Here is a 25,342-nt window from a genome sequence, read left to right as displayed (position 1 = left end):
TATTAGATGTCTAACCCTCTTCTGTTCTCTTTTCATTCCCGATCCTAGAACAAATGACTGGGTTAGTAAAAGTATTATCATGACAGGTGGGGGGAGTGTTGTGGGAGTTCCTCACTCAACTGTTGCACCAAATCAAATAAAAGACAAACACTAAGGTGAGAGAATAGAAGATAACGTATTTAATGGAGTATCATGTGGTAGGGCCGCCTTTCTTCCAGCCTCTTCTCTCAGCAAGCGTTCTCCAGACGCTGTGGAAAGCCACTCTGCCCATAAGCAAGGTGATTGTGAAGTTACGTCTGTACCAGTCCCTGTCAATGAGATGAAGGGAGGGAAAAGAGACAACAATACTGTAATAAATAGGAGAGAACTCATTATATTCACAGAATGGCTTGCTTATGCACATACTAGTTTTACATATACAGCAATGCCTAGTTAATGCCTGGTTAAATAAAGGGTCAATAAAAAACAATGTTGACTCTGTGCATGAGTTATATCACATTAATTAATAATGATATTTCAAGATCTGCTATTGATGACCTGCTATCTCACCCCCCATTAACCAGTAGGAAGATACAGGGCATCCTTTTGCACCTGTTTGATTAACTGTAAGCAATAGTTCCCAAACTTACTTATTGTAATTGGCATGTCTTATGCAGTTTTCATCCAGGAAATGTTTGTAAAAGACTGCCATTTCTTCACTGTTTAAAGCCCTTTTCCTTCCTGAGAAAATATAAGGAACAACAAACATTAAGACACATTCCAACCACCCCTGTCATCCATCAGTTTGATATCCTTCATAATTTCAAATCACAATATCAGCTAACCTTTCTCATCTCTCTCAGTCAAGCCTTTCTCCTTCAGTTGTGAGAGGACGAAGGCATCCTTCTCCTAAATGAGAAAACAGAAATAGCCTTTGAACAGAAACAAAGTAAAAAATAATCATTTAAAAAAATGTCTACACTACTACAGTACTGGAAATATATATATTTATATATTTACCTCAATATTTGAGATCAGTGAAGTGCTGCCCTCTGGTGGACAAAATGTGTTGTCTAAATTCTAACCTATGCTATATTGGCCATATACCACAAACCCCAGAGGTGCCTTATTGCTATTATAAACTGGTTACCAATGAAATTACAACAGTACAAAGTTATTTTTTGCCATACCCATCGTATACGGTCTGATATACCACAGCCTTCAGCCAATCAGCATTGAGGGCTTGAACCACCCAGTTTATAATCTATTATAGCTAACTCAATACACATTTACTGATGGGTTTTTGCTTAGCAGTTACAACTTCGATTACATTTCATTTTGGGTACAATGAGGCTTACGCTAGCCAGAGACTACTGAAATTAAGTAAAATCAACAAGAAAATCACAGAAAAAGTGTAACAACAGCTGAGCTAAGTAGTAAATCATTTGTGATTGCACTACTGCGTTAGGTGTCTCTGAGATGAGTCAACAGATAATTAAGGATACTGTTGAGTAAATGGATAATTAAGGAAGCAAACCTTGTTGAAAGTGATATTCTGATTGGTCCAGAATGCATGGTTCCAATCCTCCGTCTCTTGCCTCAAGGTTCTAAGCTGCTTCTCCAATTCAGTCTCATTCTCAGGGATGTGGTATATGATTGGTCGCAGGTTTGACAGCCTGTGAGGGGGACCAACCCAGTCATGCTTAGATTCAGCAGCTGGGATGAACTGGGATATCTGTTTAAAAGATAAATAAAACATCCTAAATCATGTTACTTCTATAAACAGACAGTACACAGCAAAGGGGATGACACATAAGATGTATTTTAACCATCCCCTCATATCAATTCAATATTTAAAGCCAGGCAATGTTCTTATTGAGGGGGTTTGGTTATTAGGCGACAGTAAAGGCTGGTAGCGCCTTGCATCATTTGAGCTTTGTTTTATGACATCATTATACAGTACCAGTAAAAGGTTTGGACACACCTACATTGTAGAATAACAGTGAAGACAAAACTATGAAATAACACAAATTGAATCATTAGTATCCAAAAAAAAGTGTTAAATCAAAATACATTTTAGATTCTTCAAAGTATCAAGCCTTTATCGCAGTGCTAGCTGTGCCACTAGAGATTCTGGGTTCAAGTCCAGGCTCTGTCGCAGTCGGCCGAGACCGGGAGACCAATGGGGCGGCGCACAATTGGCCCAGCGTCGTCCGGGTTAGGGGAGGGTTTGGCCGGCAGGGATGTGCGCGATGGGACGACTAGCGACTCCTGTGGCGGGCTGGGCGCAGTGCACGCTGAAACGGTCGCCAGGTGCACGGTATTTCCTCCGACACATTGGTGAGGCTGGGTTAAGTGGGCATTGTGTCAAGAAGCGGTGCGGCTTGGTTGTGTTTCGGAGGATGCACGGCTTTTGACTGTCGCCTCTCCCGAGTCCGTACGGTAGTTGCGGCGATGAGACAAGACTAACTACCAATTGGATACCACAAAATTGAAAAGAAAACGGGCTAAAAAAAAAATAATAATAATAATTTTTTAAAGGAGCCCCCCTTTGCCTTGATGACAACTTTGCACACGCTTGGCTTTCTCTCAACCAGCTTCATGAGGAATGCTTTTCCAACAACCTTGAAGGAGTTCCCACATATGCGGAGCACTTGTTAGCTGCTTTTCCTTCACTCTGTGGTCCAACTCACCCCAAACCATCTCAATTGGGTTGAGGTCGGGTGATTGTGGAGGCCAGGTCATCTGATGGAGCACTCCATCACTCTCCTTCTTGGTCAAATAGCCCTTACACAGCCTAGAGGTGTGTTGGGTCATTGTCCTGTTGAAAAACACATGATAGTCCCACTAAACCAGATGGGATGGCGTATTGCTGCAGAATGCGGTGGTAGCCATGCTGGTTAAGTGTGCCTTGAATTCTAAATAAATCAGAGTGTCACCAGTTAAGCACCCACACACCATAATACCTCCTCCTCCATGCTTCACGGTGGGAAACGCACATGCATAGATCATCCTTTCACCTATTCCACGTCTCATAAAAACGACACGGCGGTTGGAACCAAAAATCTCACATTTGTACTCATCAGAACAAAGGACATATTTCCACCGGGCCTAATGTCCATTGCTCGTGTTTCTTGGACCAAGCAAGTCTCTTCTTATTATTGGTGCCCTTTAGTAGTGGTTTCTTTGCAGCAATTTTACCATGAAGGCCTGATTCACACAGTCTCCTCTGAACAGTTGATCTTGAGATGTGTCTGTTACTTGAACTCTGTGAAGCATTTATTTGGGCTGCAATTGCTGAGGCTGGTAACTAATGAACTTATCCTCTGCAGCAGAAGTAACTCTAGGTCTTTCATTCCTGTGGCGTTCATGAGAGCGTGATGGTTTTTCCGATTGCACTTGAAGAAACTTTCAAAATTCTTGACATTTTCCAGATTGAAAGACCTAATGTCTGATGGATTGTAGTTTCTCTCTGCTTATTTGATCTGTTCTTGCCATAATATGTACTTCGTCTTTTACCAAATAGGGCTATCTTCTGTATACTACCCCTTGTTACAACACAACTGATTGGCTGAAACGCATTAAGGAAAAAAACTCCACAAATGAACTTGTAACAAGGCACACCTGTCAATTGAAATGCATCCCAGGTGACTACCTCATGAAGCTGGTTGAGAGAATGCCAAGAGTGCGCAAAGCTTTCATCAAGGCAACGGATGGCTACTTTGAAGAATCTGAAATATCAAATATTTTGATTTGTTTAACACTTTTTTTGGTTACTACATTATTCCATATGTGTTATTATTCTACAATGTAGAAAATAGTCTAAATAAATAAAAACCCTTGAATGAGTAGGTGTGTCCAAACTTTAAAAAATTAAAAATGTTTTTTAAGTCGCCCTATTGTGTATGATGATGCCATGACTTGTTACTAGCAGTAGGAATACACTCCCTCCTGGACCCTTACACGAACTCTGAATTTGTCCTGCTAGGTGGCCTAAACTGGGACGTGTTTAAACCACTTTACCAAATCCTAAAGCAATGGTACTCCCTACATCGTTCTCAGATTATTACCAATCCCACAAGGCATGACTCCAATCACCCAGAAAAGGCTACTCATATCCTTCCTGTTTGGCCCTGTCCGGGGGTGTCCTCGGATGGGGCCACAGTGTCTCCTGACCCCTCCTGTCTCAGCCTCCAGTATTTATGCTGCAGTAGTTTGTGTGTCAGGGGGCTAGGGTCAGTTTATTATATCTGGAGTACTTCTCCTGTCCTATTCGATGTCCTGTGTGAATCTAAGTGTGCGTTCTCTAATTCTCTCCTTCTCTCTCTCGGAGGACCTGAGCCCTAGGACCATGCCCCAGGACTACCTGACATGATGACTCCTTGCTGTCCCCAGTCCACCTGGCCGTGCTGCTGCTCCAGTTTCAACTGTTCTTCATTATTATTATTCGACCATGCTGGTCATTTATGAACATTTGAACATCTTGACCATGTTCTGTTATAATCTCCACCCGGCACAGCCAGAAGAGGACTGGCCACCCCACATAGCCTGGTTCCTCTCTAGGTTTCTTCCTAGGTTTTGGCCTTTCTAGGGAGTTTTTCCTAGCCACCGTGCTTCTACACCTGCATTGCTTGCTGTTTGGGGTTTTAGGCTGGGTTTCTGTACAGCACTTTGAGATATCAGCTGATGTACGAAGGGCTATATAAATACATTTGATTTGATTTGATACTCTCATTGGTGTTATCCTTACAAAGAATCCTAATCGCGATCACTGTTTTACAGCTTGTTTTCGTAATTGCTGCTCAGTGAAACGACCTGTCCCAGACGCTTGCTAAAAAAATAAACTCTAATGACCTGGCCACTGTAAATTGGTATAGAATCAGCTTTATCCCCTCTGACGAAGACGCTTGTACCTTCTTTTTATATATTTTCCGTGGTATTGTTAACAAACACACCCCCATAAAGAAAATGATAATTAAAAACAGGTTCATCCCCTGGTTCGACCGACTCCCCTTCAAGAATTCCATTTGGATAAAGGATCGGCATACGCTAGGGCTGGGCGGTATACCGTATTTTATGATATACTGGTATTGATGCAGGGACCGGTTTGGGTTTTTACTTTACCTTCTATACTGGTATTTGAATGTTTGGTTTGTTAAAGGTGATACGCCATGTGTAATGTCAATTTGTATAGTTTACTTCGCTACTTGAGTCGTCTTTCTTCGCTCTTTCTCACTGTGCTACTTTCCACACAGACCTAGCCACGCCCCCTGTCACTCAAGGAGCGTATTTGTTGTTCCTCAACGAGATACTTGCGTTCAGTCTGCATGGTCAATGCAGCACATGCAACAATGTTGATGACAATGCTGTTTTCACTTTGCTTCTTAGTTGATTAATATTATCGTTCTATAATGACACTATTCGTTTATGTTTCTTACATCAGCAAACAGCTAGTTTGTATTTTCTTAGCTAGTTGCCCTAAATCTTGTAAGACGCTATTTGCTAGCCGCTAATGCTAATAGCTATCTAGGTAGCTAATACATTCACTAAGTAAAAGCAAACGTAGCTAGATAATACCAGTGATGGTGTTGACCTAAACTAGCATTTTTGTGCAACAGTATCTTCTAAATCAAAGAGGAATATGTTAGCTATATGAAGTAGCTAAGAGAAAACATGCAAGGTAGCCAAAGCTTATAGGGTCCCCTAGGAAACACGTATCAACAATTTAGTTCCTACCCTGTCACAATAACTCCTCCCTGGTATTTTAATTCGTTTTCATCTCAAACAGTGTATTCAAATTTCCCACCATTTTATTCTAACTATAGAATTAGAACAGTAATTATATTTCCTTGAGTCCAACAGTTTTGCTCTAATTTGCAACATTTGGTTAAAAATAACTCTTTAGATTATTTGCCCATATCGTGCAGCCCTATGTGGCAGTGTGGAAATTATCTAAATTGAGCAGTGGTGTAAAGTACTTAAGTAAAAATACTTTTAAGTACTACTTAAGTCGTTTTTTGGTATCTATACATTACTATTTTATTTTTTTTGACTACTTTTACTTCACTACATTCCTAAAGAAAATACTGTACTTTTTACTCCATACATTTTCCCTGACACCTAAAAGTTTGTTACATTTTGAATGCTTAGCAGGACAGGAAAACGGTCCAATTCACGCACGTGTCAAGAGAACATCCCTGGTCATCTACTGCCTCTGATCTGGAGGACTCACTAAACACCAATGCTTGGTTAGTAAATTATGTCTGAGTGTTGGAGTGTGCCCCTGGTTATCTGTAAATAAAAATAAATAAATAAAAATGGTGCCATCTGGATAAGGAATTTAAAATAATTTTTACTTTTGATACTTACGTATATTTTATCAATTACTTTGAATGCTTAAGTATATTTAAAACCAAATACTTTTAGACTTTTACTCAAGTAGTATTTTACTTGTTGACTTTCACTTGAGTAATTTTATATTACTCAAGTATGAGAATTGGGTACTTTTTCCACCACTGCAGGAAATCCAGAAATGATAGGTGCTGAAATTAGTTTGGGTTGAAGTTGAATTGAACAGTATAAAACCATCAGAAAGGAGAAAGACTCATTGAAATCACTTAGAATGTATGTATTGCCACCCTAGGATCACTTACTAATCATAAAGCATATGTAAAACTTGTATTATTCAAAAACTAAAAATACCATCCAATTCTTTTTTTAAAATACCGTGATATAATATTTTGGCCATATCGCCCAGCCCTAGCACACACATACTCAGGCTGACTGGCTCTCATTCAGGCAAATGAGAAATAAGTGCACTTGGGTTAGTTCTAGAAAACGGTTAAAGACCTGGAGAATAAACCCTCCTCCTCACAGCTGCCCATGTCCCTTAATGTTGATGATGTGGTTATTACTGACAAGGAGTACATGGCTGAGCTCTTTAATCACCACTTAATAAAGTCAGGATCCCATTTGACTAAGCCATGCCTCCTCGCCCGTCAAACATTTCCTCATCTCCCACCCCTTCTAATGCAACTAGCCCTGATGCTCCTGCCTCGCTACAAAGTTTCTCCCTGCAGGCAGTCACTGAGTCCAAGGTGCTAAAGGAGCTCCTTAAACTTGAACCAAAAGGTTTAGACCCTTTCTTCTTTAAGGTTGCTGCCCCTATCATTGCCAAGCCTCTCTCTCTTTTTTTAACCTGTCTCTCCTCTCTGGGGAGTTTCCCATTGCTTGGAAGGCAGCCTCAGTGCATTCTGTATTTAAATGAGGAAATCAAGCTGATCCTAACTGTTATAGCCCAATTTCTATTTTGCCCTGTTCATCAAAAGTGTTGGAAAAACGTGTCAATAATCAACAGACTGGCTTTTTTGATGTCTATAGTATTCTCTATGGTATGCAATCTGGTTTCCGCTCCGGTTATGGATGTGTCACTGCAACCTTAAAGGTCCTAAATGATGTCACCATTGCCCTTGATTCTAAGCAATGTTGTGCTGCTATTTTTATTGACTTGGCCAAAGCTTTTGATAAAGTAGACCTTTCCATTCTTGTGGGCCGGCTAAGGAGTTTTGGTGTCTCTGAGGGGTCTTTGGCTTGGTTTGCTAACTACTTCTCTCAAAGAGCGTAGTGTGTAAAGTTGTCTCAGCCACTCTGTCACCAAGGGAGTACCCCAAGGCTCAATCCTAGGCCCCACACTCAGGAAGCTCTCTCATCCATTTATATGCAGATGATACAGTCTTGTACTTAGCTGGCCCCTCCCCGGATTTTGTGTGGAAACGCTCTCCAACAAAGCTTTCTTAGTATCCAACAAGCATCCTCTGCCCTTAACCTTTGTTTTGGAGATGTTCAGAACACACCCCACTGGTGTGATTAGTACCTCTGAGGGTGTAGACCGTCCTACCCATGCTAGATTACTGAGACGTAATTTATAGATCGGCAGGTAAGGGTGCTCTCAAGCGGCTAGATGTTCTTTACCATTCGGCCATCAGATTTGCCACCAATGCTCCTTATAGGACACATCACTGCACGTTATACTCCTGTGTAAACTGGTCATCTCTGTATACTCATCACAAGACCCACTGGTTGATGCTTATTTATAAAACCTTCTTAAGACCTCACTCCCCCCTATCTGAGATATCTACTGCAGCCCTCATCCTCCACATACAACACCCATTCTGCCAGTCATATTCTGTTAAATATCCCCAAAACACACATATCCCTGGGTGTCTCCTCTTTTCAGATCGCTGCTGCTAGCGACTAGAACGAGCTGCAAAAAACCTCTCAAACTGGACAGTTTTATCTCCATCTCTTCATTCAACGACTCAGTCTTACTGACAGTTGTGCTGTCATGAGTTGCTGCTATGCAGTTGTCGTCTTAGGTCTCTCTTTATGTAGTGTTGTCTCTCATCGTGATGTGTGTTTTGTCCTATATTTTTAATCCTAGCCCCCGTCCCATCAGGAGGCCTTTTGCTAGGCAATCATTGTAAATTATTTGATTCTAACTGACTTGCCTAGTTAAATAAAATAAATACAAATTCTCATCAACCAACATTAGCAAACAATGCTTCTGGAGGTAGGTCTCTGAAACTCAGACCAGAGACGTGCAATAAAGAAGCACATGAAATCAACTCATTGATGAGAAACTAGCTAGTGAGTGGCCCACGCACCTTCACTGAGTTCCCTTGCTTTGTAGGTTCACTCGAACTGCACCGACAACTGGCGTTCGCTGATATGCGCCGCATATGCAATGGACCTAAAAGATTACAAGGCCATGGTGACCTCCGCAGAAAATATCCTGTCGTTTTTCCACTCATTTCAGGGCCTCTTCTACAACGTATTTTACAACATCGTCGATATTCTAGACGTAAGTAACATGAAAATAGCCACTGTTTAGTTCGTCTGTGACCAACTTGCAACGCTACCACGTGACAGAGAACGTTCCATGTACTTCCTGTATTTAAATTAGGTTGGACGACCAAGGTATATCACAACGTCTTTCTGTTTACTTAGTCAAATTCTTTAACATAACCATTTGTCTGCGGAAGCGCGAGTGTAATTTATTAGCATTGTCCACATGTGTATTTAATGTAACGCCCAACACGGCTTTCATATATCTATTTTGGCCAGCCTGTCATTCCTCGTATTTCCACGATATCGACTAGATAGGATACAGTTAGTCAGAATTGTCCAGAATGTACTTTTCGTATCAGGTTATAAGAATTAACGTAGCAGTTTAGGAGAATTAGGTTAAGGTTAGGAAAAGGATTTGGGTTAACTAAAATGCTAAATTTTTTCAACATTATATATCAATTTGACCTTAACCGTATACCATCTAGCCGTGATCGCATTCGCCTTGAAAAAAAGCTAGTAGTAGCCAGCTAGCTGGTTGCTAAATATCAGATTGTGGTTGTGCTTGGTAATGTTTAGCATTATATCGATATTTTCCCTATTATGGCTGTACGTTGGTTATGCAGGTAAGCATGAGGACATGTAGCTTATCATATATTCCTGAACAATTATAATAGTAGCTATCCCTATTATTTCACATTGATTTATTTAGCTAACACCGTTAAGATATCTACAACGTAGATAGCTAGCTTACATGCTAGCCTACATTTAGCTTGTACCTAAAAGACAACAAAAAATTACGCCACAGTAATGTTTTCATCTATATGTGTGGATTTATTGCACTTTGACTGACATGTTATGTTCTCAGAGAGCAAAATTGCTGTCAAGGGACAGGTGAGGTGATTGTGAGTCCTTTGTTGACCAGCGGTGCACTTGTTCCAAAGAGGATCATTGTCCTCCAACATTTGGAGCCCCGTTAAAATTCTACAAAAAGTAGCTAGCTACAGCTTTCCTTCCCCCTTCCATCACTGATTATAACTTCAAAATAACTGGACAGGTAAAAGTAATCTGGTGGAGCCGGTGTGTTGACATGTCCAATCATGTGTCATCAGTCAGTGATTACTGAGGAAGGAAAGGTGCACTTTAAAGGAATTGTAATGATGCCTTTGGACTTTTGAAGATAGAGTTAGCAGTTTGACATCATAAAAGCGGGCGACTTCCTGCTCAGAATTACAGGAATATGTTCAATAAGAAAACAGATTTGGCGATGTTGTGCACTACTGAGCACAATCCATGAGTGGGAAAAAGACTCTCGCTAAGGTGACTCAGATGGAGGTCTTATAGGTCTGTAGATGATGCTCATTTGAGATGGGAGCTAGAAGGTAACAGTCTAGGAACATACAGAGAAGGAACTGTCAGATGAGTCAAAATACCCCCGGAACGAGCCACACTGGGAGCCAAATTTGAAATACAATACATTGTATACAATACATTGTATACATAGAGCAGAGTGGAAAAATCGCATTAAAAAAAACAATTTAAATGTATTTTCGGAAGAACTGTGGTCACCATTCATGTAATACATTAAACATATAGTCTGCATAAGACTGAATTGGGGAGTTATTTCATAGTTTTTTCACAGGTAGGCCTACATTATTTTCCCATTTCAATCTTTTAGCAACCATATTCTTGGAGTGACTGTTATGGGCAGAGCAGACCATCAAATATGCATTTAAATATTTTGATATGCAACCTGGAATTAAATTTAATAGCACCAGTGCTTCTACAGTGAAACAAATCTCACATTGGTGCCATTTGTGAGCGATGTTGTTAGGCTACATTGTATCGTTGTTTCTTCAGAGTGCACTGGCAATAACAATTTCATTTCACAGAGAAAACACGGGTTCTTCAACTTTAGCACTAGCCAATATCCACACATTTTTGAATGATCTGAATGAAGATGATGGTGAAGGGGGTGATTGAATTTACAATATACAATTGGGGTTGGCCTCTAACCAATTTGTTCCTGAGCTTGTAGCTACTCGGTGGGCCAGAACATATAGCCTACTATCTGCCCAATTCATATCCCCACATTACACATTTAACACATGGTTAGTGGGATAATCAATTAAATGACAATGTGATCATTTCGATCTGATTACAGTGGTTAATTCACCAATGTCTCTATTAATAGGCCTTTACCTACTCTATTAAAATATATTAATCTTAAATGTATTTCTCCAATGCCAAACCAGTGTGCCTTGTTTGCAACGAAACTGTTGCTGTTTGCAAAGAATTCAATCTGAGATATCATTATGAATCTAAGCATGGTACTTTCAGAAGTTGATTTTCCACCCCAGACATGAGGCCAAAGTCTGACGCAGAAAGCAGGTAGGCCTATTTAAGGAGTACATGGTGACAGTATTTTGAGGAAATAGCTATAGTGACAAATATATTGATAACATAATTACGTCTGTCAAACGTGTGGTGGGAAATTCTCACCAAGTTAGAGAGACTTTGTTATTTTTTCAAACAATCAATCTTTATTAATAACAATTGCAATAATGAAGCAGGTCAGTTATGCACTCTGATGTGTACGGCCAAGAGTTTCGATGACACGAGTGAAGCCTTATATAGATAAACTATCTTATGCAAGCATATACAAAACACGTTATCTTGGTATGTGTGTGGAGAAAGAGACAAAACTAGGGTAAAAGGTACAGATGTGAATTGGGCGTCTCGTTCTGTGGCAACAGCTAGTTATTCTAGTCTAGTGAGTCAAAACAACAGGAAATCACTCTAGACAGTTTCTCTGAAGTAGATAAACGGTTTCCCATTTTGAAATGCAAGAAGCTATACAGCCTTAAAAAGATAATTCATTATACAAGCATTAAAGAGGTTTGACTAAAATTCCCCTTCCACAGGTAAGCCTACCTCTTATTTTTTAAATAGTGGTCCAACAAATCCCTCTTGTTAGTAAATTTGCCTACTCAACTTTCAGCACCGGGCGCTGCCCATATTGATTTTTGAAACCGCGATCCACATGGCTGCATCTCAACAAATATTTTTTCTAATTCATCCAATTGTATTCTATTCTCTGTTTTTACCATGGACCTATTCCCCTAATATTATAAATAAGCTTTCACATGTGTGTTTTACACTTTTTATCAAGCTGTTGGTGCTTGCTTCTATTTATGCGAAATCAGTTGACCGCTGTAGGTTGAACTTCTTGTTTCCTAACATTATTCTTTTACAATTTTTTGTAGCGAATTGAGAAGACCCTTTACCCATCATATCCTACATATGTTAATCAATGCAGTGGTGGAGTGGCTTGTCTGTCCTGGAGATCATGTTGCGGGCTTTGCGCTGTATAGTGTGTTCTTTCAATCAGTTTAGATGTTGTGAAAAAATGAAATAGTAAGCGTATAGGCTACTCCAGTGACATGTAATACCCTATTCACTTTATTTTTATGCAAACCTCCAGAACATACATTGCGAAACTTGAAAGAACTCATGGTTCTCACGGTCAAGCAAAATTATACAATGTATCACTTGTACTCTCTGAAGAGGAAAGAATAATAGGATTTATTTGACCATTTAAAAAAAAATATATATATATATATATATCGCTCGCAAATGGCACAGATGTGAGTTTCTTTTCACTATAGAAGCACTGGTCCTCTTAGATTTTAATTCCAAGTTGCATACCAAAGTATTTAGGCTCATATGACGGTCTGCTCTGCCATTCCTCTCCTTCACACCAGGGCTGCCAACAATATAGGGTTGCTATAAGACGTAAATGGGAAAATAATGGACCTGTGAAAAAAACATAAAATAGTTCCATTACCATAAGATGTATTAAAGCTGCAATATGTAACTTTTTGGGGAACTGACCAAATTCACAGAAATGTGAGTTTTAGATCTGTCATTCTCATTGAAAGCATGTATAGGAAGTTTTAGATCTGTTATGTGCCCTATTTCTATACTTCCCATTCTTAAGTTTAGTTTATGCTTCTTTTGCTTTTGTACACCAACTTTAAAAAGCTGAAAAACAATATTTGGGGTTATTGAAAATATATTTCACAGCGGTTTAGATGGTACAATGATTCTCTACACTATACATTGCTTGTTTTGTCACAAACTGAAATTAGGTAAACTATTTGAATTTTTGCAACCAGGAAATGGCAGAGCAATTTCTGCATATTGCACCTTTAATTGAATAAATCAAATCAAATGGATTTTTATAGCCCTTCGTACATCAGCTGATATCTCAAAGTGCTGTACAGAAACCCAGCCTAAAACCCCAAACAGCAAGCAATGCAGGTGTTGATGCACGTTGGCTAGGAAAAACTCCCTAGAAAGGCCAAAACCTAGGAAGAAACCTAGAGAGGAACCAGTCTATGAAGGGTGGCCAGTCCTCTTCTGGCTGTCCCGGGTGGAGATTATAACAGAACATGGCCAAGATGTTCAAATGTTCATAAATGACCAGCATGGTCAAATAATAGGTCTGGGACAGGTAGCATGTCCGGTGAACAGGTCAGGATTCCATAGCCGCAGGCAGAACAGTTGAAACTGGAGCAGCAGCAGGGCCAGGTGGACTGGGGACAGCAAGGAGTCATCATGCCAGGTAGTCCTGAGGCATGGTCCTAGGGCTCAGGTCCTCCGAGAGAGAGAAAGAAAGAGAGAATTAGAGAGAGCATACTTAAATTCACACAGGACACCGGATAAGACGGGAGAAGTACTCCAGATATAACAAACTGACCCTAGCCCCCGGACACATAAACTACTGCAGCATAAATACTGGAGGCTGAGACAGGAGGGGTCAGGAGACACTGTGGCCCCATCTGATGATACCCCCGGACAGGGCCAAACAGGAAGGATATAACCCCACTCACTTTGCCAAAGCACAGCCCCCACACCACTAGAGGGATATCTTCAACCACCAACTTACCATCCTGAGACAAGGCCGAATATATGCAGCACGACACATCTCCTTCGCATAGAGTTGATCAGGCTGTTGATTGTGGCCTGTGGAATGTTGGCCAACTCCTCTTCAATGGCTGTTCAAAGTTGCTGGATATTGGCGGGAACTGGAACACGCTGTTGTACACTTCGATCCAGAGCATCCCAAACATGCTCAATGGGTGACATGTCTGGTGAGTTACTGTATGCAGGCCATGAAAGATCTGGGACATTTTCAGCTTCAGGAATTGTGTACAGATCCTTGCGACATGGGGCCGTGCATTATCATGCTGAAACATGAGGTGATGGCGGTGGATGAATAGCACAACAATGGGCCTCAGGATCTCGTCACGATATCTCTGTGCATTCAAATTGCCATCAATTAAAATGCAATTCTGTTCATTGTCTGTAGCTTATGCCTATCCATATCATAACCCCACCTTCACCATGGAGCACTCTGTTCACAACAATGACATCAGGAAACAGCTCGCCCCCACACGACGGCATACACGTGGTCTGAGGTTGTGAGTCCGGTTGGACGTACTGACAAATTCTCTAACACAAAGTTGGAGGCGGCTTATGGTAGAGAAATGAACATTAAATTATCTGGCAACAGCTCTGGTGGACAGTCAACATGCCATTTGCACACTCCCTCAACTTGAGACATCTGTGCCATTGTGTTGTGTGACAACTGCACAATTAGGTGGCCTGTTATTGTCCCCTGCACAAGGTGCACCTGTCCAATGATGATGTTGTTTAATCAGCTTCTTGATATGCCAAACCTGTCACGTAGGTGGATTATCTTGGCAAAGGAGAAATGCTTATTAACAGGGATGTAACCAAATTTGTGCACAAAATTTGAGAGAAATATTTATTTCAGCTCATGAAACATGGGACCAACACTTTACATGTTGCATTTATATTTTTATTCAGTGTACATTTAAATTGTGTTTTAATGCAATTTTGTCCCACCCTGCTCCATTTCAAATTTGGCTCCCAGTGTGTCTTTACTTCCGGGCTATTTTGATGCAACTTGCAATTCCTTCTCTGTATGCTCCTAGGTCACAGTTAGTGATGCAATGGTAAAACAATGGGTAGATAAACGCTGATTGTGGTGCATTTACCCTCCACTAAACCACTGGTCATAGTGTTTACAAATATGGCCATTGGCCAAGGTTTTATTCAGGGTCACACTATCTCATATTCAGTAGGCAGCAAACAGAGAAGATACATGGGACCTATTCAGGTTCAAATGTTGCAGATACAAGCTAAATATGAACTGACACAATTACCTGTCATTCTGCATTACACACCATATGTAGGGGCCCCAAGACCGACCATTGGTCCTTCAGTGGTCAACCATCCTCCACAGTCCCCATGATGTGTCTACACTTTGCCAGTAGGTGGTTATGAATCATGGTCAAATTTTCCGATTCTATATGTCTTGGCCGACCAATTCTTGTAGTCTGTTCTAGGCTATACACTTCTGTCTGAATGTCCTGCAATATTATGTACTCCTGAATTTAAGCCCCTGGGCTGTAACTAATCCATTTTGTGTACAGGCAGTTTTACCTCTTAAATCCTGTATGGATATGGAAGTTGGCATAAAATATTTGCAAAAATGGAATCTATGTCATTGTGGTATTCCATCAGCACCTTAGTTGGTCTCACGTTTTTGCCAGAGATGCCAAGTGCTTTATATCCCATGGAAATACAATACATTTCAAATTGTTTTTAATAGGAATTATAACGTCAAACTCCTGCGCAACTCTGTATACGATCCCTTTGTACAGTCCACTGAAGACTAGTTTATGACGCGCGTGAACAAACCCTCTGAATTGGTGCGTGGGAGGGGCAACACCGCAGTGCATAGTGCTGTTGGACTGTACCGAGGAGAATCAGCCATTGAAAACAAATTATCGTTACATACCTACATAAAGAGAAAATATACGTATTTGGATGACACAACATCGATTATGATCATTGTTGGCTAGCTGATGGAAACGGACATCTTTAGAAATGTGCGCGAATGTCTTTGGCGCTTTGAAAAGGTGAGACATTTCATGCGCAGCTGGGAAGGTGGTGGAACATTGCTGGCGTCTGTTACATTGAAACAGCAACCTAGCAACTGACAGTTTTGAAAATACGTTTTGTCTGAGAGATAGGCCAGAGGCAGCACTGCAAGCCTATGTGGCGGTATGTGAGTTGGTGCATGCATTCTTTGCGGTGACACTGTTGTGTTTACTGCTATTTCTATAGCCATTCGGTCGGTAAGTAAATTATTAGATCGGCTGCTTACGATTACATAATGCTTAAAGCCCTCTGTAGTAGGCATGTAGTAACGTTACTGTAGATAGGCATGTAGTAACGTTACTGTAGATAGGCATGCATGCAATGCAAAGTATTTGCTCACTGGTTTGCTGCGTTTGAAGAGGGACTGTTCTAGAACTCGTATTGAATTGGATCTCTCAGACAATAAGCCCCACGGAGCATCACCTTACACCGGGGTTCCCCAACTGGTGATTTTATTTGCCCCCCCCCCCTTTTCATTTTGTTTCATTGTTGGACATAAAATAGTAAAAACACCAGCAAATCAGCTTAAAGTGATTTACATTTAGGAAAGTTTTCCCACGCATAATAGAGACATGGATGTGATCGTATACAAACGTAAGCAAGGTTAGAAACGATTGTTTTAGTCAAATGTTATGTCTGTGTGGGCTTCTTGCGGTCAATTTGTAGTCTACAAATGATTTGTAATTATGTTCCGGCCACCTGACCATCCGCTCCCCCAAAAATTGTCCCGCAGCTGAATTTAGTTGATGATCCCTGCCTTACACAGCTCAATTGTAGACTACAGGTATCAATGTATTGATGACCTGGGTCTAAGATATGTAAACATATAAGCCATGTTGGCAGCCCACAGAAGACATCAAGTTTGATCTGTTTGCTCTTATCGGGTTCTGTGTCGGGCAATTTTTGATTTGTAAACTGTTGGTCTCACAGGTAACCTAAGCCGTTGCCAGAAAAGGGGCATTTGCCGGTGGCATCCTGGTTTGGAGACCTTTCCGAAGACTCAGAATGTGGTCATAACAATGTATGTCCCTTCCTGATAGGCTACCTCTCTCTGACATTCAGAGTGAGGTTACATATCTGGGAGGTTTGACTAGCCTTTCGGGTTTTATTTATTACTCATCCTAAACGGAGAGCAAAATTAAATGTATGCTGTTTTATTCAATGTACCTCATGTAGATAGGATTTTATTTGCGAAGGTCTAGTTGTCGATTTGTGTGGATTCGGCCCATGGTCGTCACCATGCTTTTAGGTAGGAGTACAATAGCAGCACAGTATTATTTGAGATAGTCTTTCATACTACTGTGTCTGGTTATATTAATTCAAAAGACAACAAGTAGCCTAGTGTCTCTAGACTCTCTCCTGAGGCCTGTTCTGGAAAAATGAAATCATTTTCTCTTTCATTTCTTGTTTAACCTTCAAATACCTCTTGTCCTTTCTGTGTCAATCCATTTCAATTCAGCAAGCCATGACACCCACCCACCGTGCTTCTACACCTGCATTGCTTGCTGTTTGGGGTTTTGGGCTGGGTTTCTGTACAGCACTTTGAGATATCAGCTGATGTACGAAGGGCTATATCAATACATTTGGTTTGATTTGATCTCACATTATTCTCAAATCGTTTCTGTAGTTACAAAAATAAGATTCCTACAACATTATTTATGATGAAATGTAATTTGATCTCTGATATACAATTGAGCTATAATTGCACCCAAATTGACCATTTTAATTTATAGGATTCATATACTAATCAGTAAATATAATACCTAACATCTTATTTTGACAACTTTTTTTGTTCAAAAGCTACCCACTGATCCCACGCACCCCACTCCAATCCCAACACAACAGTGAGTATACTGTATCAGTTCTCTATGTTTAGTAGTATGGAGCTGCGGCCCTGAGTATTGTTTCTTCATCCTATGTAATGTATTCTCAGTGAATTCGGTGATGGTTTTCTTCCCTTGTTCAGAGAAATTTGTCATTGAAGTTATGTTTGTCCCATCCTACATCCTCATATTGCCAGGTCTGACCACTAGATGACGTTGCTCCTGCTAATAGGTGAAAAGGGTTGGAAGTTTCCCCCTCAATGTGAAAGGGATAGTTCACCCAAATGACAAAATAACATTGGTTTCCTTACCCTGTAAGCAGTCTATTCATAGGTTGCACCTCCGTCACTTAGTCACGTTATGAACGTTCTCAAGCCGCTCTCTATCAGTGGTGCCCTAAAGTGGTGATCAGCCCATTCATTCTGGATGGAGGCTAACGGTTTAATCTAAATTACACTATAGTGCCTGTAAATACAATGGCATTGCAAAAGTAGTCATATTTAGTAGGAAACAATTTTATCAGCATTATCATGTCATCAAATTTACTTTAGACAGATGGTAATGTTGTCATTTGCTATTAAAGTTTTATCCAGCTAAAATCCAGTGGCCTCCCCTCAATCTTAGCTAGCTAATGTTCTACTGCATCTAAAGTCAATATGTTGACCTCAAAATGATGACAAAAGGTTTTCCTACTAATTATTTGCCTCCTTCTGAATTCATTGTATTTCCAAGCCACTGTAATGCACTTTTGATTAAATCTTCATCAGCACTCATTGATGATGCATTGAGTAGAATGCTCAGTCGGGTATCAGTCCAAAACAAATGTTCAAAACAATATTTTGACAAAACATGCAACCAATGAATTGATAAGGTATGACATCAACCCATGCTTTGGTTTTGTTGGCCATGGTTTCAAATGCTACATTTTAAGCATTTGTGGCACAAATCCAATTCAAGTCAATGGTACCTATATTAGCATTTTCACACTTCATGTTTGCCACAAATGCAAAAAAGTTAGCATTTGAAACAGTGGCCAGGTAAACAAAATAATGGCTTGCTGTCATACATTGTCCATAGACTGCTTACATGGTAAGGAAATCGATATGTCATTTGGGTGAACTATCCCTTAAACATTGAGGGGTTCTTAAAAAAAATAACTTAAAAGCTGGAACAGCACCATTTAGTGGTCAAGAACCTGGTATTATCAGGATGTGAGATGGGACATATAAACCTAACAACGTCAATGACTAATTGAACAGGGAAAAACAAACCAAAACAAATTCACTGAAAATACATTACATAGGATGAAGAAACAATACTCCAAGCTGCAGCTCTATACTGCTTGTCAAACACAGAACTGATACTGTATAGTCCTTGTTGGGATTGGTGTGGCGGTTCCGTGGGAGGCTTTTGACAATTTCTTTGGATTCTTCATGTCTTACTCAGTGTTAGAAAAAAAAGTTTGGTCCAAATCAAATGTTAGTTCCTATATTTATTGAATATAATACAATTAAATTAAAATTGCCAATTTGAATGCTAATCTTATCCGTTACTAGCAACAAAATAGGTTTCAGAACAATCGTGTGGCGTGTAGGAGAATACTATAAGCCCTAGGCCTATATTGTCTCAACTGACTTTTTCCAATGGCTCTTCTTAGGTTTTGACTATAGCCTATATGTAGTATTGTCTATGTCACACCGACATTATTTGAGGCTTTTCATGTGGGTTTATTATCTGAGTGGTCTTGCAATGTAACCAATAGACATGTTTTCCTCGGGACTGTTTAAATGGACCCTAGTAATCCCATAATGACTGCCAAATCGGCACTCTCTCTCACCATAATCCCCTTTTGGAAAAATCCCTCATATGGCGAACAACAGTGACACACTGTCTCTTTAAGAATGAGAATAATGACCTGTCTATTGTGACATTACAGACACATCACTGTGGAATAGCAGCAGAGGAACCGCCTGCAAATACAATATTTTGAGAGCCTCTCAATCTGCAGTGTCTGGATGCCGATGGTGCAGAAGTTAGGCTACTGGTGTGTTCTTCTGAGCCAGCTTGATCATACCTGAGCCAGCTTGATCTTATTCATTGAGTTTTCCCTCTGGAGTTTTTGTAAGTAGTGTTGTTGACTATTTTATACAATTAAGGAAACAGTCATCTTTGAGTGAGAGGAATTAGTTCTGTTGGGTGTCATTTTCAGTCCTGCTCAGACGTTCTTTGAAGAATGTAACTCAATTATGGTTATTTCGGACCTGGGGTGTAAAATGACATTGTTGTCGCTGCAGTAATCAGACTTAGTTCAGTGGTGTTCATTAGACAGCCTTGGACATAAGCTGAAATAGTAGCCAGCACTGTGTCTAGAGCTGTAGCCTACTTTCAGTAAGGAGTTTAATGATTGTCATGCTAGTGTTATCATTGAATGTTTTAATTTATTGCCTGTTTTTAGGACATGCATGCATAATTCTTGTTGGTTAAACAGTCACACTAACAAATTGGTATTGTACTTTGATCAAGTGCATCAAGTTCATTTAAACCTCCAGTAACTATTTGTTCTTTGAGGTAATAACAGTGTACAAAAGCGTCTTGTTCATTCTTGTTTTTATTTTGGGTGGAGCTTGGAAACCGCAGGCAGCTTAGGTCAACATTACATAATGGAAACAAGAACACCTGGCCTAACATACTGAATTGGATAAGCCTCATACTCATTTTAGAGAGTGTAGATTTTGCCTATGAATGTGTTTAGTTATGAACTTTTGTTATTGCATTTGTGCTGTGCCTGTTTTGCAGCTTGTTTGGAAAGCCCTTTGATGGTGGAAAGAGGATGGACCATGGCAGCCAGCAGCAGCAGCAGCAGCACCCAGCCATGATACGGCTCTATGAGGTCCAGCGGGAGGTCCAGTCTCTGGGCCCTCAGGTGTGCACCTTCAGCGGGTTGAAAAACGAGCGGGAGTATCGGCGGCTGGAGCGCGAGCTGACCCGGCTGCTCCTGGAGGTCGACCAGGTGGACACGGAGGGCAGGGCAGACCTACAGGGGGCACGCAAGAGAGCAGCCCAGGAGGTGGAGGGGCTGCTGCGCTACCTTGAGGAGAACGCCACCCACCCGTCCCGCCTGGCCATCGAGGAGCTGAGCCGGGAGGCCCAGGGGCTGGTGGAGCAGGGGGTGGTGGAACCACAGCGGGCCGGGGGCACAGCAGAGATCAGTGATGAGCTGGTGGATGCTGTGCAGGAGCTGATACTGAGGCTCACCCAAGTGAAGACAGGAGGGAGGGTGCCCCTCCGTAAGGCTCGCTATCGGGCCCTGACACGACTGTGTGCCGTGCAGGACGTGATCGAGGGGCGCACGCGCCAGCAGACCCTCCCCCTGTCAGAAGATACACACGTGGCCGTGCAGAGGATCAACCAGGTGATGGTGCAGGTGAGTGGGGCGCGCAGCCAGCTGGTGGCACTGCTGATGGGGCTGAGTGGGAGGGATAGCTGTGCCCACCTGTCCCGCGTGCTCACTGAGCTCCTGGTGGAGCTGGATGCCCTCGATGTGTCGGGGAACGCAGCGGTCCGGAACTACCGCAAACAGGTGGTGGAGGAGATCAACGGTCTGCTCAAACACCTGGACCTGGAGGGAGAGGGAGACGACACGCGCAGGTACACAGCTTTACTACAATTACAAATAATAGTACAGAAAGGATACAGTATGTATACAGTAATACAGTATGCATGTGTGTATACATGTTTTCAGGTACATCTTAGCTCAGAAATGTGATGTTGTATACATCTTTCTTTTTTCAGGTATGACTTGGCGCAGAATGACTCAATCCGTCAGATTGAGGCTGTGCGGGGTCGGGTGGGCCAGCTGCGCGGGGAGGTCCTGCGACACTGTGGGGTGGGCGACCTCTTCAGGCCCAAGCCTGAGCTCCAGAGTCTCCTCACACACCTGGACCAGGTGGACACGGCCCGTAACCCCTGTATCCGTGAGGCCCGCCGACGTGCTGTGCTGGAGGTCCAGGCTGTCATCACCTTCCTGGACCTCCGTGAGGCCCTGATCTGCCGCCAGCCAGGCTCCAACGAGCCCCCACAACACAGGGCTGTGTGGATGGTCCTGGGCAGCCTGTCAGACCTCCAGGCCCAGGTACTCTGCTTCAACGGCAAGCGGGCCGACAAGAGCTACATATTGCTTGAGGAGCTTCTAACTAAACAGCTGCTGGCCCTGGATGCAGTTGACCCACAGGGTGATGAGATGACCAAAGTAGCCCGCAAGCAGGCAGTCAAGTTTGCCCAGAACATCCTCAGCTATCTGGACATGAAGACAGACGAGTGGGAATACTAATCCACTGCAAAAGACTATACATAGCTGAAGTATGCGTACGCCGACCTATTAAATTGTATATATACACTGGTGTATCATCACTCTAAGAGTTGGGGTCTGTACATTTTGACTAAATCCCAGAATGCACTGCAGCAGCGCTTTTGGTCTCTTTGTTGTCATTGTCGCTGGCCTGTGGGTAAAAACAACAACCCAAGAAAATTTTTGTGAAATACAATTTGGAGAAAAGTGTTATGACGTGCTTTTGAAAGTTTATTGAGCATCTTTTTGAAATCTACTGTATGTGTATGAGTTTTGATCAGTGTTGTTGTGTGGTTGTAAAGCCTGCGGCCAAAAGCACTGAAGCCTGTTATGGTGGTGGTCAGAGTAGTTAAGATCCAGTCACGTCATCTGTTTTTCAAAAGCAGGAGTGGGACTAGAGCAATTACATCTCAATGGTATCCATGTTTTGCTTGACTACTTTGGAGGTCAGTTGTAAATTAACTCAGCCAAACGATGTCTGTGATGTCTCAAAATACTTCTTTACCGAGATGAACAGAGAGTGTACATCAGCACTGTGAGACAAGATCTTCACCTGTTAATTTTGCTTATCCTCTGCTCTCTTTCTTCCTTTAATCAACACTTCTGAGGCAAACTCCCCATAACCATGGCTGGACACACCAGTCTCTGGCAACTGTTCAGGTGACAAATGAAAAGGAGAGCTTCTTCATGGCTTTACCCACTGTCCTACAATAATGAGGATGGGCATGGAACTCAGTGAAGTTAAACGGCCTGTGAGATCCTTTGTCAACTTGGAGGGTTAGTTAAAGGCCTAGTTATAAAGAATGAATATTTGTAGACACGATAAATTACTATGTTTGTCTGTAATTTGTAGCTAAATGTTGATTGTGACTTGTGTGTTTGCGAGGCTATATCTTGTCTGCATTGAATTTAGTGAAGGGGAAAAACAGAGTGTGGAGGTGGTTTTGTTTTTGTCTGTGACTTTTCTATTGTCAGAGGAGTATGTCTGGGAGCCCTGGTGAGGGTCACTGATTTTTACCTTACTATTATTATAGCTGTTGACAGTGATCACAGTGGACAGGGCAGTCTAAAACCGCTTCAGCAGAGGTAGGGAGCTATTAGTAAAAAAAATCTGTCTTTCCTTCCTTTCACCCCCCTTCTGGTGTTTTTATCCCAAACAAAGCAACCCCCACCATACTCCACACACAAGCTAGGGAGGGACTGGCTGCTACCTTTTACAAAAGAATCCTGAAGGCACAAAGACCGGAAAAAGCACTAAATGGGGGACTGAGGAGCACCTAGGCTATTGTCACCGTGAGAAATTTGCACTTTTTACAAATTTTCAGTATTATACCTCAACTGTTTGTAAATGAACCCCTGCATGCCTGGTAGATAGCCCTAAGTACTAACAGAGCATAAACAGTCCTCAGTTAACTCCCACAGAACTCCCAGACTCTCAACATGACAGGGGTTATTCAACCCTTCCCCTGCTGCTGTTGAAAAACATATGGCACAAAAACAGTGAAATCCAGCTACACGGACATGGGATGTCTGACTCATAAGTGAGATAATGATTCGATTAGACAGTGTTCAGTGTGGCCTTCATGTAATGGGTGTTTGTTCACACAGCAAACCTAATGCTGTCTCAAAACAACCAACCCTGCCAGATCAGAGGCTAACACTAGCTACTGTTATAATTCTCCTCTTGATCTGCTCACGTACCAGTAGGTGTGATTATCAACACACAGTTGCACACAACCTTCCAAAATTGAACATACCTCTTATCTGAAAGCAATGCAAGGTGTTCTATCTGAACCACGTATGCATCAGTTGCATCCAGTGTTTGAAAATGCATTGAACATTTTAGGGGTAGAATGTATAATTTTGTCAGTGAAGAATACCAAAGCTGATTTATTTCAAGGAAACTTTTTTATGTTCTTTACTCTGGTGAACCTTTTGGTTTGCTTATTTTGGCAGGAATGTGTATGTGGGGTACAGTATTAAATGTTTTAATTTGACGATCTGTTTCTCCAGTCGCCTTTGACTAAGTGGATTGTGACAGGCTCTGCTGTGTTTCTCATACAAGATGCACGTGTACAAACGCACACTGAGGTTTAAATGATGTGTGAATGCTTCAATAATAGGTTTGTTTGACTTTTTATTCCCACTCCAAAATAAAAAAAGGTGTGTCCCGGATCTAGTTGTGTAAGTTCTTTTTATTCCTGGTTTTGCCGTTCCCATGACAACACTATCATATGAGTAGACCGGTTACAAAACTCCATGTATAAAAACAACTACAATTTGTTAACCTTCAAAATATCAATAATATATTTAGAAGAGTTTACATTGGGAGTAGTATATCTAGCTAGATTTGTACTCCCAATGTACTTTTGATCTGCTTTTAGTCTGCTACAGATTTGAAAGGCCACCCAAATGAAGCCCACTGTATCACCCATTTATGTATGTACATACATTACCGTTCCAAAGTTTGGGGTCACTTAGAAATGTGACCCCAAATTTTTTTTTTATACCATCAAATTGATCAGAAATACAGTGAAGACATTGTTAATGTTGTAAATGACTATTGTAGCTGGAAACGGCTGATGGAATATCTACATAGGCGTACAGAGACCCATTATCAGCAATCATCACTCCTGTGTTCCAATGACACGTTGTGTTAGCTAATCCGAGTTTATCATTTTAAAAGGCTAATCGATCATTAGAAAACCATTTTGCAATTATGTTAGCACAACTGAAAATGTTCTGATTAAAGAAGCGATAAAACTAGCCTTCTTTAGACTAGTTGAGTATCTGGAGCATCAGCATTTGTGGGTTCGATTACAGGCTCAAAATGGCCAGAAACAAAGGAACTGTCTTCTGAAACTCGTCAGTCTATTCTTGTTCTGAGAAATGAAGGCTATTCCATTTGAGAAATTGCCAAGAAACTGAAGATCTCATACAAGGCTGTGTACTACTCCCTTCACAAAACAGAGCAAACTAGCTCTAACCAGAATAGAAAGAGTGGGAGGCCCTAGTACACAACTGAGCAAGAGGACAAGTACATTAGAGTGTCTAGTTTGAGAAACAGACGCCTCACAAGTCCTCAACTGGCAGCTTCATTAAATAGTACCCGCAAAACACCAGTCTCAACGTGAACAGTGAAGAGGCGATTCTGGGATGCTGGCCTTCTAGGCAGAGTTCCTCTGTCCAGTGTCGGTGTTCTTTTGCCCATCTTAATCTTTTATTTTTATTGGCCAATCTGAGATACGGCTTTTTCTTTGCAACTCTGCCTTGAAGGCCAGCATCCCGCAGTTGCCTCTTCACTGTTCAACTT

The 25,342-nt window shown here is 41.4% G+C and overlaps 2 protein-coding genes across 13 annotated transcripts; one reads left to right on the top strand and one right to left on the bottom strand.

Annotated features, from left to right (window-relative positions):
* Positions 1 to 156: 156 nt before the first annotated feature.
* Positions 157 to 8,935, bottom strand: LOC110497821 (cytochrome c oxidase assembly factor 8). The gene is made up of 5 exons (XM_021574236.2): positions 8,643 to 8,935; positions 1,517 to 1,714; positions 825 to 888; positions 630 to 720; positions 157 to 308 (listed from the first exon to the last, which is right to left on the bottom strand). The coding sequence occupies exons 1-5, from the start codon at positions 8,787 to 8,789 to the stop codon at positions 191 to 193; spliced, it is 618 nt and encodes a 205-aa protein (XP_021429911.2). The 5' UTR covers positions 8,790 to 8,935; the 3' UTR covers positions 157 to 190.
* On the top strand, positions 8,702 to 24,204 carry LOC110497819 (BAG family molecular chaperone regulator 5). Of its 12 annotated transcripts, XM_036954780.1 has the most exons (5): positions 15,232 to 15,836; positions 16,789 to 16,879; positions 19,618 to 19,802; positions 20,478 to 21,329; positions 21,474 to 24,204. In XM_036954780.1, exons 4-5 carry the CDS (start codon positions 20,512 to 20,514, stop codon positions 22,009 to 22,011), a joined length of 1,356 nt encoding a protein of 451 aa, XP_036810675.1. In that variant the 5' UTR covers positions 15,232 to 15,836; positions 16,789 to 16,879; positions 19,618 to 19,802; positions 20,478 to 20,511; the 3' UTR covers positions 22,012 to 24,204. The 12 variants fall into 12 exon arrangements, with proteins under 12 accessions (XP_036810676.1, XP_036810674.1, XP_021429909.1 ...); XM_036954779.1 differs by lacking the exons at positions 15,232 to 15,836; positions 16,789 to 16,879 and adding an exon at positions 8,716 to 8,839; XM_021574234.2 differs by lacking the exons at positions 15,232 to 15,836; positions 16,789 to 16,879 and adding an exon at positions 9,028 to 9,449.
* The last annotated feature ends 1,138 nt before the right edge of the window (positions 24,205 to 25,342 follow it).

Source organism: Oncorhynchus mykiss, chromosome 19, assembly GCF_013265735.2.
Source record: "Oncorhynchus mykiss isolate Arlee chromosome 19, USDA_OmykA_1.1, whole genome shotgun sequence".
Classification (NCBI taxonomy): domain Eukaryota; kingdom Metazoa; phylum Chordata; class Actinopteri; order Salmoniformes; family Salmonidae; genus Oncorhynchus; species Oncorhynchus mykiss.
Note: the sequence above shows the minus strand (reverse complement) of the source record. Positions and strands in the feature narration are given on the sequence as shown.

Coding starts and splice junctions, on each gene's coding strand:
- LOC110497821 (XM_021574236.2), bottom strand. CDS start 8,789: ATGAGTGGAAAAACGACAGGATATTTTCTGCGGAGGTCACCATGGCCT. Junction 721..824: donor GACTGAGAGAGATGAGAAAG/GTTAGCTGATAT, acceptor ATATTTTCTCAG/GAAGGAAAAGGGCTTTAAAC. Junction 309..629: donor AGACATGCCAATTACAATAA/GTAAGTTTGGGA, acceptor TCTCATTGACAG/GGACTGGTACAGACGTAACT.
- LOC110497819 (XM_021574228.2), top strand. Junction 15,185..20,477: donor GATGTGTCTACACTTTGCCA/GTAGGTGGTTAT, acceptor CCTGTTTTGCAG/CTTGTTTGGAAAGCCCTTTG. Junction 21,330..21,473: donor GAGGGAGACGACACGCGCAG/GTACACAGCTTT, acceptor TTCTTTTTTCAG/GTATGACTTGGCGCAGAATG.